This window comes from Haliotis rubra, unplaced genomic scaffold, assembly GCF_003918875.1.
Source record: "Haliotis rubra isolate DU_JTF1 unplaced genomic scaffold, ASM391887v1 Scf32, whole genome shotgun sequence".
NCBI lineage: Eukaryota > Metazoa > Mollusca > Gastropoda > Lepetellida > Haliotidae > Haliotis > Haliotis rubra.
Genome location: NW_025766991.1, coordinates 2,222,221 through 2,235,320, shown reverse-complemented (window position 1 = coordinate 2,235,320; position 13,100 = coordinate 2,222,221). Strand labels below are relative to the sequence as shown.

Below are 13,100 nucleotides of genomic sequence, written 5' to 3'. Positions count from 1 at the left end.
TGAGCTATTTTCAGCTAAGGAACCCCCACATTTGCCTATCAACAACGAAATCAAATTGATTTTCCATGTTATCGAGCTGTAACAACCGTTTACCGAAACTTGATATTTGCTGAATGACGCGCGCAATTATTGTACGTGATGTTCGCATTTGATTGTAGCACGTGCATATCGAAAACCAATGTTTGGTCCATCCAAAGTGTCATAATAATCATACAACAAACATAATTGTGATAGGAATATAATTTGGATGGATGTTTGGGTTCGGATGTTAAAAATAATGGGTGTTGCGATTCTTTTTACTGTGTGTATATATACCTCATGATTATAAAGCTGACAAAGTCGCGCGACCTACTTAAAATCTTAAATATATTTAGCCATTATATCTCTGGAGATCAAATCATATTTACAAAGATTAAGCGTGTATACAAATACGCCTAACACACAAGGGTCCAGTAAACACTGGGATACTGTAATGAGAGACGGGTGTCATGAGGAGTCAAGGGTCTATTAGCATTGTGTCATGGATACGGTGGAAACCCGATGTGATCTGTGTTAACGACAGATCAAGATAATGTTGCACGATGTGGCAAGAAACGATTTTGTTTCGTCTATCCTCTGGGGTCCATGAAGAAGTGTGGCCATGTCATATGTACCAATATGAAACAGTGGTCTATTTTGCGTGAAAGGCTGACCCGGGTGCCACTGTGCTAACCTTCAACAGAGACAATGCCTTTAATATCCAGGGAATTTTATCACGAGACATGGTTTGCAAAAAGCTACTGAGTCATATCGTGTTCTAATCATAATCCAGTAATCTAAGTTTAGTCTACCTAGGTAGATGGAGACGTAATTACGATTTACTTAGTCCAGTCTTGAATGTTGAAACCCATCTTGATACAGCTGGAATATTTTCGATTACGCAAGCGGCGCTTAAAAACTTTCACTCACTGCCTCGAATAATAACGGTATGTGGTCAATCAGACTTTGCCTATTCCAGGTCAATTGCATAAAACGTGTGTACGTATGCGTGCGTGCGTGCGTGCGTGCGTTTTTAGAGCGTTCATAGCGAAGGCACTACTACGTTCTCCACATGAATACAATATGTAAAGCACATTTCTGGTATCCTTCACTCGCGGCTTGAGTCGTTGAGGAACTACTTTATAATGTATAATATTGTTTTATATACTGAATGCTTATGCTCCTGAAGTTTTTATGTATTTTACACGGGTGTCATTGTCGTATGTACGTTTGCAGTGTCTCGGCAGCTTGTATTCAGTCTAGTAACCTCTTCATATCGTTGGTAATTGTTTGGTCAAACCAAATGTGTACTTTCTTTTGCAAGACTGACTGACTGACTGAGTATGGTTTTACGCCGATTTTAGCAATATTCCAGCAATTGCAAGACAGTTTACTCTCAACGTTACTAGGAAAGTTATAGTAGTACAGTTTTACGTGACAACATAAGTGGTCACATGAGTTTTATGTGTTTGTTTGTTGTTTAACGCCACACTCAGCAATATTCCACCTATATGGCGGCGGTCCGTAAATAACCAGACAATCCAGTGTTCAACAGCATGAGCATTGATCTACGCAGTTGGGATGCGAATACATGTGTCAAGCAACTCTCGAGACCTGACCACCCGATCCCGTTAGTCGCCTCTTACGACAAGCATGGGTAGAAGACAGTAATTTGCATAATGGGGATATTATGTCTTACCCGTGAAGGTCCGGGTTAGAATTGATCTTCGGTAACCCATGCTTGTCGTAGGAGGCGACTAACGGGATCGGGTGGTCAGGCTTGCTGACTTAATTGACACATGTCATCGGTTCCCAATTGCGCAGATCGATGCTCCTGCTGTTGATCTCTGGATTGTCTGGTCCAGACTCGATTATTTACAGACCGCCGCCATATAGCTGGAATATTGCTGAGTGCGGCGTAAAACTCAACTCATCATCACATTATGTCTTCTATTTGATAATTCAAGAACGGTCAAATAGCCATGCATATATAGATATACGCTTATGTATGGAGAGATACTGTTCGAGTTGTTCAGGATATGCGCCAACTATATACATGTGGCGCGCATCTGACGAGGTATTATTTCGTCCATAACTAACATTTAACCGCAGTTGGTTATTAGGACAACGTATATAGTTCAATGACACACATGCCACACTTTGGATACGGTAGAGTAGCCCTGTAGTCATCGTGTTCGCTCGTCACTTCAAAGTTTTCGGTTCGATTCCCTAAGTAGGTCTGACGCCCATTTCTGTGTCCCTAGTAGCAGGAATAACTAGGTTTTGTTGAATGATATTCCATTCATTGCTTGAGTGAATATCGTTTTACGGCTTATTTGGAACTTTGACATGCAGTCGGCCACCGGTTTTGGCGCTACAAAACCAGCACAGTCACACAAAGCCATCCGATTCGCATTCTGTATCCATAGCGAGGTGATAGCCCAATTGAAACGTTGGCTCGTTATACCGAAATTCTGGGTTCGATTCCCATCATGGATACAACATGATTCCCATTCCTAGCGCATTGCAATGGAAGACAAACCAGCTCACTCTTGTCGGCGACTCCACAGAAATGTATAATCAATGCCAGGAATGAAATTCATACTTAAAATAATTTCAATCACCTGATAAATCTGTAAACCTGGGCCCCGTCCCCAAAAAAGTGACCTTAGCACTACGACCATGGTAGGCCATGTAAAGGTATGAGTTAACATCACCTAAGCGCTAAGAACTCTTCGTGGAAGGGAACCCATCGCGGCACTCAGGTCTCACCCACTAGTGACACAAGCAATACCAGCTTTCCAGACTGACAGGGGCGGTGGGGTAGCCTAGTGGTTAAAACGTTCGCTCGTCACGCCGAAGGCCCGGGTTCGATTCCACACATGGGTACAATGTGTGAAGCCCATTTCTGGTGTTCCCCTGCCGTGATGTTGCTGGAATGTTGCTAAAAGCGGCGCAAGACCATACTCACCATACTCACTCACTCACTCACTCCAGACTGCCATGCCCAAACCATGACCCAGAAACTTATCGTTGTAATGGTGACATGTCTTCCTCATATTCTACATATATAACTGAGACGGTTCTGTAACATTAGGCAACCGAGACAGACTAGCACGCAGAGTCGGGGGCGTGGCCCCGGTGATATACAGGTGCCGTTACGCCATGTTATACTGTCCGACATGTGGCCGTGTAATTGACGAGTGTGTATTCGTGGTCTGCTGACCACCTGCTTGGCGGTCATCACGTGACCATAGCTTCTGTTTCTTCTGCCTCGTTAGCGGGCATTAGTGGGGATTTGATCGTTGGTGATGTATGGTACAGAAAAAGCTGTTGTATTGCAACATTTTGAAATACAGATTTCAAACGATACAAACGATCGTGATTATGATTGCACTCGTTTCATGGTTTGGTCCAAGGTGCCGCATTAGTAGCCTCGCTCCAAGGCTGTACTGAATGCTAAGCCCATGGGTGTGTAGTAATTCTAACCTTTAAAGAGGCAAGTCTAGATAAGCGGACAGTACAGGGACGCCAGACTATTAGTTATATTTTTTTTAGAAATGTTCATTTAAACTAATGATCATTACCTTAGAGACTTGTGCAAGTCCACCGCATTAGCTGTGCGGGGGCGGTGGGGTAGTCTAGTGGTTAAAGCGTTGACTCGTCACGCTCAAGACCCGGGTTCGAATCCCCACATGGGTACAATGAGTGAAGCCCATTTCTGGTGTCCCCCGCCGTGATATTGCTGGAATATTGCTAAAAGCGGCGTAAAACCAAACTCAGTCAGTCAGTCAATCATTAGCTGTGCAGAGTTGAATCACATGGGCACGTCAGAAACTAGTCCCTGAACAACATTATTTTCCCTCCTGTCTATAGCCCTCCCTGCTAAGGCCCTAAATGAAGCAAGTCTTTCCTCAGGTCCAGGACGATCTATGATCGTTGGTTCGAAACCGGTTCCTCTCGATTATGCGTTTGCCAGCACCATAAATCGAGACCTGCATCACCTCGGGTTTTTCTCCCACATTAAACAGACACGTCGTGATGTAACTGGAATACTTTTCTTTTCCAGTGTTAAAGCAAGTTTACTCATTTATAACAGCCGCGACATTTCTGTCTTTTACTCGCGATGTACAGTTTACTTTACTAAATCTCAAAAGGATTATTAAATCTCAAAAGGATTATACAATGATCCTGCATGCATCTGTTCCATTTCATTTCGTATCGATAGATACGTAAATTTCTGACAAATCATGATAAACAAATATCCGTTTATGAGTTTATAGGCCATTACGCCACGTATTACTCGTGACAGCCCTCACAATCACACAATGCCATATACATGTATTAATACTGATGGTTTCCTGGTGGAATAGTCTCACATGTATACAACTGCACCATTGCATCCGGTGAGGTAAAATTAGCATACATTCAGTCGATAAATGTCACGTCACACAGATATGATTTTATCATGCATAACTCCCTCCTTTATCATTAGCATGCGAGAATGAAGGAATTGACCAATGTGCATAGAGACAGCGCCTTTTGAGGAACGGTTATCTTTCCAGGAAGTCAAATAGGATAGACCCAATTATTTGATAAGCATTATTAAGCACTTGACATTCATATGATACTTTTTCCTGTATAATCTGAATTATATCGACTCTTCGATAACAATAAGACGCCTCATAGTCTATTGATTTTCTTGGCTCAGGGAATCTATCCATCCGTGTGAACTAAATGGATACAGACTTCGTGACTGAGTTATGTTTCATCCTTATCTTACAAAGTTACAAAGAGATATGTGTGGCCCGGATCAGATCTATTCTCAATGGCTATAAGCACAAAACAGACAACACAGACAGCTAATAAACTACACGAGACAAAGGTCAAATAAGAGGCACGCTACAAAGTATACTAAGATGTACGATACACAAGTCTACTAAGATATGCAATACACAAGTCTACTAAGAATCACGATTCACAAGTCTACGAAGAGGCACGAGATATAAATACCAAACGCCAACAATAATGAGTGAGTGAGTTTAGTTTTACGCCGCACTCCGCAATATTCCAGCTATATGGCGGCAGTCTGTGAATTATCGAGTCTGGACCAGACAATCCAGTGATCAACAGCATGAGCATCGATCTACGCAACTGGGATACGATGACATGTGCCCTGCACCAAGTCGGCGAACCTCACCACCTGATCCCGTTAGTCGCCTCTCACGACAAGCATGGGTTACTGAAGATCAGTTCTAACCCGGATCTTCATGGGCCACTCCAACAAGAGGCACCCAACAAACATCCAATAAGATGAAGAAAAACGAAGGGTCAGGACAGTAGGTTGCAGACACAAGGCCAGTAGGTTGATGAGACACAAGGTCAGTAGGTTGATGAGACACAAGGTCAGTAGGTTGCATGAGACACAAGGTCAGTAGGTTGCATGAGACACACGGCCAGTAGGTTGCATGAGACACAAGGTCAGTAGGTTGCATGAGACACAAGGCCAGTAGGTTGATGAGACACAAGGTCAGTAGGTTGCATGAGACACAAGGTCAGTAGGTTGCATGAGACACACGGCCAGTAGGTTGCATGAGACACAAGGTCAGTAGGTTGATGAGACACAAGGCCAGTAGGTTGATGAGACACAAGGTCAGTAGGTTGCATGAGACACACGGCCAGTAGGTTGCATGAAACACACGGCCAGTAGGTTGATGAGACACACGGCCAGTAGGTTGGTGAGACACAATGTCAGTATATGATGAGACACAAGGTCAGTAGGTTGCATGAGACACACGGCCAGTAGGTTGCATGAGACACAAGGTCAGTAGGTTGCATGAGACACAAGGCCAGTAGGTTGCATGAGACACACGGCCAGTAGGTTGCATGAGACACACAAGGCCAGTAGGTTGCATGAGACACACGGCCAGTAAGATACTTGAGACGAAAAGCCAGATTCTTAGTCAGTAAGTAGTTTGAGGTAAAGAGACAATAAGATGCACTAGAAAAAGGTCTAATAAGATACAATATACGAAACAAATATCCAATAACAAGACAAGAGTAAACCATACGTGCGAAACTGAAGGTTGAGAAGACAAAACAAAAACCAGTACGCTGACAAAACAAACAACATGGCATAGGACAACGAGGTGCATGTCATGTAGGATGCAGATGGCAAAAGACCAATATTACAAGTAAGTCAATAAACAAAGAGTGTGACTTCTTTAATGACATGCGCCACAACATAGTAACAGATCTCAGATGTCGGAATCACTAAACAAAGTAGCAGTAGTCTCTGAAATAAACATATTTTATAGGAAACAAATTCTTAAAATATTTTAAAACAATATAAAAAGAGCCAAGAGACTGTATTCGTTTTCCTGAAAATGCCGAAATCTAGACTTGCTACATGTTATAGAATGCCTTGCATGATTGATATTGATTGTATGACAGACAATAGCGAGAACCAATATGTGATGTTAATGAGGTCGGCTCTTGCTAAACTATGACAGATTTCTGCTACTGCTCAGTGTTCGTTGTTGTTTATTTGAAATTTATGTGATTTCGTTTGCGTACGTGCATGATGCGCTACGTCTGGAATTCGACTGTAAGGGTTCATTTCAAAATGACCAACATACATCAACCACTTAGTTTCAAAGTCACCAACCACTGCGAATAGCTCCCTAATGGACATTACATGATATTGACCAGTATCACTATAACAATGATCACACACACATTACCCTAATTAACGCTGGTCATCTGTGGACAACCGAAAAGTGAAACCTGACCTTCTTCTTCCCCCGCAGCGAATTACTCAACAGCGTCCAGCGCGGAGGTATAGTACAGCCTCCACGGACACCGGTCAGTTTCGATTCGGACAGTGCTTACTGAGGGCATCATTAGCAGAGACAGAGCTCTGAGAAGGTAGGTGGTCGAGAGAACAGCAATATACATGTCATTTATCACCCACGATTCAGAATAGTCAGCAGTACTTGGGGCAGGATTAGCCAGTTCATCGGGTTCATGAAGCTTGTCTGGTAAGAGAGTCAACGTGGAATCTCTACCTATTAGTACATAAACCTGTATACTTATTAGGACATAAACCTTAGTATAATGGCGTCTGTTGGCGTTGTATATATAGTCCCCTTTCTGTGATGACCTTTCTATGTTATTCATACGTTATTCATAGTTCTGAGTGCCTCATTGGCTATTTGGTCGGACCTTGAATATTTTACAGAATCTTTTGTTGTCACTTCTTACCAATTTACCGACAACATAATACAATAGTTTGTTTATATAAACTGCCATGCGAAAAAAAGTTTACACCATTGTTTTGATAGTGAAACCAGAGGCCATATAATAGATCTATTACATGGTCTCTGATGAAACAAGCAAGATATGGTTATTCTTTGGTGATGTACATGTATTTGATACGGTACCACAGGTAGTAAGTAGTACATGCATCGTTATTATGACTTGACCATCTCTGATTGACCAGTCGAGTAATTTCAAAATTCATGGTAGGATAACATATTGGCCCCGATATAGAAAACCTTTTAAATCTAATATTTAAAAGGACTGTCTGTGCGGGACAGCTTATGATGATGATTGTTTTGTGAAAAAAAGTGTGTTAAAGGGTCTGAGAGAGAGAATAAGCATGTAGGTTTCAGTTGTGTATTTCTGTGTTACTGAAATGACACCATACAACATATGCTGAGTCGTGGCATGTACAACTCGTATTTAGTTAATTGGGAATGACAAATGGAGCTAAGAAATGTTTTAGTTTCTAAAACGCCATATTTTTAACCGATTCAATTTCACTTTGCCATTTTACTCAATTTCCTAGAGAAATGGGCATATTTTTTTAAACCCAATTAAGACAGCTCAAGTTTCAGCTGTAGCGTTGTGTGGATACATACGCCTGGCTTATGTCCGCTTATAGTGGTACCTGGCGCATGCGTTGATTGCCTCGGTCCACGTACATGACGTAACTGGAAACAAACCGATTTATAATCAAGTCCCAGTTGAGCTATAAAAATAGTTTATGTCATGTTAACAGCACCTAAGCTGACACACCTTCATGAAATAGTGTTAGAAGGACATCGAATGCTAACCCACTCATGTAATTATTAACTGCCGATACAAATGACTCATCGATCTTATACAATCAATGGTTAGAAATGTATACCCGGGACGGGCTGTACGTTTTAATTTGGGGCAACTTTACACTTAGTTTGATTACAAATCCACCCGAAAGACGTACACTTCTTTTCACATGAAAGGCGTATATTACAAAATGTGGACTCATTTCACTGATGCGATGTCATACATATAATTATAAGCCTAACAGGATAATGGATTTAAGTTACAATTTACATATCTCTAAGTATGAATAACTTGATAACCGCATTTCAGTTTACAGCTGACTTAATATGGTCATTTCCGCATTTAGGAAGTATTCGTAATGCCGTTGGATTTCCCAGCTTAAGTCCTTATCGCGTCCATTGTTAATGTGTTTTACCCTCGCCTACATAACGTTAGGCCAATCGTCTTATTTTATTTATAACACGGACATGGGAATTAATCTGTTAATGTATAGTAAGTAAACTATTACTTTTTATTTGTTTTAATCCAAGCATCGGATTTGTCAATTTTTAAATGATCCCTTCCTTCAAATTTTCACAAATGGGTAATGTTGCTTTTATATGACAACTGTCTTACAAGTAGTCATTGGTATTACAAGCGCGTGTTGACAATCTGATTGACAGCTGATTTCAAATTGGCTATATAGAGTGCCTAACGCCTTGGCCTATTCAGTAGCTTGTTACTGTACGATCCTCGACAAACCTTGATCTTGTGGGCGAAATGGATTACTTCGGTTGTCATTAGTTTGTAACCATTGTTTGTTTTGACTTTCAGTGAACATTCCACTGTGACAACTGTAGCCGATCGGTCACACCTCCTTTCTGTGACCTTTGACACGGAACTCTGACGAAAGAAGGCATTCACTTCCGGAGCTCTCGTCACGTGACCAACCATCTTACTCGGCTGGCGGGCGGTGTACAGCCCTGTAAAGATTCATGCTGCCCAAGTAAAGCACATCAAAATTGCCGTATATAATTCTTTCAGCACCTTTGTAAGCCGGGAGTAGGAGAGGAGCCACAAAAATGGCGGAGGAAGAATACTATGATGGTTATATGGAAGAGGAGGAGGAATGGGATAGAGAGGGTTTACTCGACCCGGCATGGGAAAAGCAGCAGAAAAAGGTCAGTGTCGAGGAGGTGTTATTCCGCGCATGGCGAATCAAACCAGTCATGCTGAACCGTGTTGGATTTGTGATGAATTTCGTCTTTTGTGTTCGTTTGGATACTATAATTCAGGTAGTGTTTTCTAGCGGGCGACAGAGGTGGGGACAGAGTTAGCGTACTTGCCGGCGTCCGCCATGTTTCTCGTGTGTATTGGGTTAGCGGTGTTGATTACACACCTAATATGGTAGTGCACGGGGCGGGGCATTTCTACAACTATGCACAGAATAAATGGATGAATGGAAGTAACAACAGACTTTTGTCAAATGCAAGATAGGATGTGTCAGTCTAACTTAACTGGATGCCCTGTGGAATATACTTGGAACGCCAGTGAATCATTCCCGCCGTGTCATTTGACAAGTGCTGCTGTCCTGCCCACTGTCCCAACCCTCATTGTCACGTTAGCTATCACAACAATACGTTGTCTTATTGTTTGAATCCTCTAAATGTCATGGAAACTAGATTTTGTCAAGATATAACTTGACCTTACATCAATGGACATGTCATGAATACCCGATAAAAACGACCTTCCTTGTTTTCATAATTAGTCATATGTCCAAAAGTTTTCATTTGCGTAAACCGTTTCACATTGCAAGTTTGATGATGTGTGAAAAGATCGCTCTCTAAACCAGCTATTCAGCAAAATACAAGGTTGACCTATAAATGAGTTCTATTTCTGAATGTAACCTTGACGATATAGTTAACACTGCGCTTGAAATGTAGCAGTTAATTAACATAGATGAACTTGATATCCTTCAATATAGATAAATGTTATGGGGATTAACAAGATAAGGGGAAGACATAAGCATGAGGACTGGTGTGTGAGGCAATCCAACTCTGACACTGTGTTGGATTACTACCATGACCAAAAATGGCAACAGGCATGACTGTGAGAATATATCAAGCTTATTGAGAGATTCTGAGTCATGTGTCATTGTTTTGTTTTGACCACAGTAATAATGAAAGTTTTTCACAGTTACTGTCATATTTGACAGCTTGCAGTACAAGTCAGATTTCATTTTATTGCTGGAATAATTGGCATACCACAGTAGACAAGAGGAAGTAACTCCCAGTCAGGTCTTTATCCAGTAATATCTGCTTCCTCAGATGCCCCCAGTTGCTACACACAGTGTTGTGTGCTTACTCATCATATTAAAGAAACTATGTTGATAATAGGTTATGTTTTAGGGTAATTGACACTTTGATGTTCAACATCTCTTTCAAACTAATTGTAGAGTCAGTCAGTGTATTATGAATTTCATTAAATGTCATGGCATGGAATAGAACTTTGGGAGGTATGGGTTTTGTCTTGCAATGAAATATATTTATGTATCTATACTGCATCCTTAACTATTCACAACTCAATATTTTTCCCAAAATATTTTCAATATGGAAGCTTTGCCTTTGATGTTTTGATTTAAAGCTTGTGGTTTTCGGCTAATCATGATATTGGCTTTTGACATGTGCAATGAGGACATCCAGGCATGATTTGAATATTTAAACTTTCATAGTAACCATGGTAACAGATGAAGATATATTGAAAGGTTATATTTGAAAAAGACAATTTGTTTGTGTGAAGGATTCCAACAATGAATGTGATGTAACTTCATTTGTCTCAGAATAGATTCTTATTCAGTAGCTATTTGTTAGCAATGTATCTTATTACCAGCTAACACAATTTAGAATTTTCTGGAGTAAGCAAAGTATACAATGAACTGTAAAGATTTTAGAATGTTTTTTGAGTCAGCACCTGAAATAGAGAAGGTAATAATAATCACAGCCATTCTATAAAAAGCTTCCTTCAGTTTTTGGCAGCACAACAGTCAGGTTGACAGTGGTTCAGTTCACATGGTTGCCTGTCTCACTGCTTACTGTCTGGAACATTATCTCCTGTGCTATTGTCACCGGTTCGTAAAGTGAGTCACATATTGTTGTGATTCTCTCGTGTGAGTCTTATCAGGGAGTGTGTCAGTTGAACCCACCTATCGGCAGTCTCGATTTGAAAATCTGACATTCATTGCATTCCTGGGTGTGTATAATGATTGTTGTCATGCTCTCACCTGTTTGATACAGGTAGCACTCGGTATCAGCTACACTGGCCACGGTCCAAGCGGACAGCTGGTAGGAGTTGTGGTAATACAGGCAATATGATACCCATGTAAATAGATTACTGGTATGTTTAGGTGAAATTAGCCTCAGTGTTTACAACTGGGTTAAAGTAGCTTAATGTGTAAGGCAGGGGTGTGTTCAAGCATAAGAGGAATTTGGCCAGGGGCATTTTTAAAACAAGTTTTGTGACTGGCATGTTTAATATCTCTTTATTGACATATAATTATAGGCTTATCTTTCTGTACTGTCAAGTATCATAAAATGATAAGTCTTGGTACATTTTCATCTTTCAATAGAGGAAATATTTGGAATTTACATGAATGAAATTTGATGATTTGTGGTGTCATTTGGAAATGAAGCTTCTGTTTTTGGTTACTTATGTATGTTATCGTGGTTTGATAAAAGTTAATGTGTTGAAATCTCCCTCAACCTTTGGCAGTATGGTGTTCACCTTCAGTCTTGCAGATACACACCAGGCCCTAGCTATCTGATACTTCTAAAAAGTTTGTTTACAATTTTATCTTGATAAAATATGTACATAAATCACCGCTTGGCCCTGCCGTGACACTGCGAGGTGTTTGAGGAAACTGGGTCAGGTTGCTGGAAGCTGTTGATGTAGATTGTGTCTGCAGTCGGTTTAGGATGTGAAGTCACAGCCGACACCACTTAGTAGGGCCATTGTTATTGGTAATGGGGAGATTGTTCAGGAACATGTTACTGACTTCAACACCTGAGTGTACAGTAGTTTGTTTACAGGCTGTTAGATCTCACTCTCATTGATCCCTTTTGGTTTTATGTGGGCGATGGGGTAGCCTAATGGTTGAAGCGTTCACTTTTAATGTAAAGACCCGAGTTTGATTTCACATATGGGTACAATGTGTGAAGCCTATTTCTGGTGTCCCCTGCTGTGTTAATGCTGGAATGTTGCTAAAAGCGCGTGTAAAACCATACTCGCTCACTTTGTTTGTATTATTAAAGAAGGTATGATAATGAATGATGGAATAGTGTTTATTGTTAGAATAATGTTCACCATAATTATATAATGTGAAAGAAAGTGAGATTCCATTAAAACACTACAGGGTTTAAGATCAGTGGACCTTCTAAGCTCATGGAGTGACTTGCACTATTTAGATAATGATACACAAAAAACGTACTTGGTGGTAACTGCATGTAATTGAGGGCACCAATTTATGTGATGATTAATTGATATTTAAGAGCAAATTTCGAGATAGGGTCCCATTAGGATTGGATTGTTACAGCTGTTACCATGATTGTAGTGATGATTATGATGATGATAATGATGAAAGTCAGCACTTTCTACTGTTCTAGGGTATATTATTGAGACATGAAGTATAAGAATATGGAAAGATCAGCTGCTGTAAAAGATCATTGTAATATTTCCCTAACAAACAAAATGACATAGACAAACATAATAGACTGCTACATGTTTGTATAGGCTGGGCATAACCTATTGACATTCAGATAGAGATGGCTATGAACTGCCTCATAACCTGTAGTCAAATATGCCCAAGGGTAGCTGCCAGTGCAATATGTTAGTGTGGTATTTGTCTCAGGCATTTAAGAAGGCTAAGTATGGCTATTAGTAGAGCAAAGAGTTTCAGAGGGGCTGCTGTTTCTTGAAAAAAAAGTATCCTGCCAGCTTTG

The 13,100-nt window shown here is 40.7% G+C and overlaps 1 protein-coding gene across 1 annotated transcript in view; it reads left to right on the top strand.

Annotated features, from left to right (window-relative positions):
* Nucleotides 1-9,027: 9,027 nt before the first annotated feature.
* The window catches only part of LOC124283692 (alpha-actinin, sarcomeric-like), a 47,607-nt gene continuing 43,534 nt past the window's right edge, over nt 9,028-13,100 (top strand). Inside the window, 1 exon segment of the mRNA XM_046719698.1 lies at nt 9,028-9,287. Within this exon segment, the coding sequence (XP_046575654.1) occupies nt 9,189-9,287 (99 nt within the window). The 5' untranslated portion in view covers nt 9,028-9,188.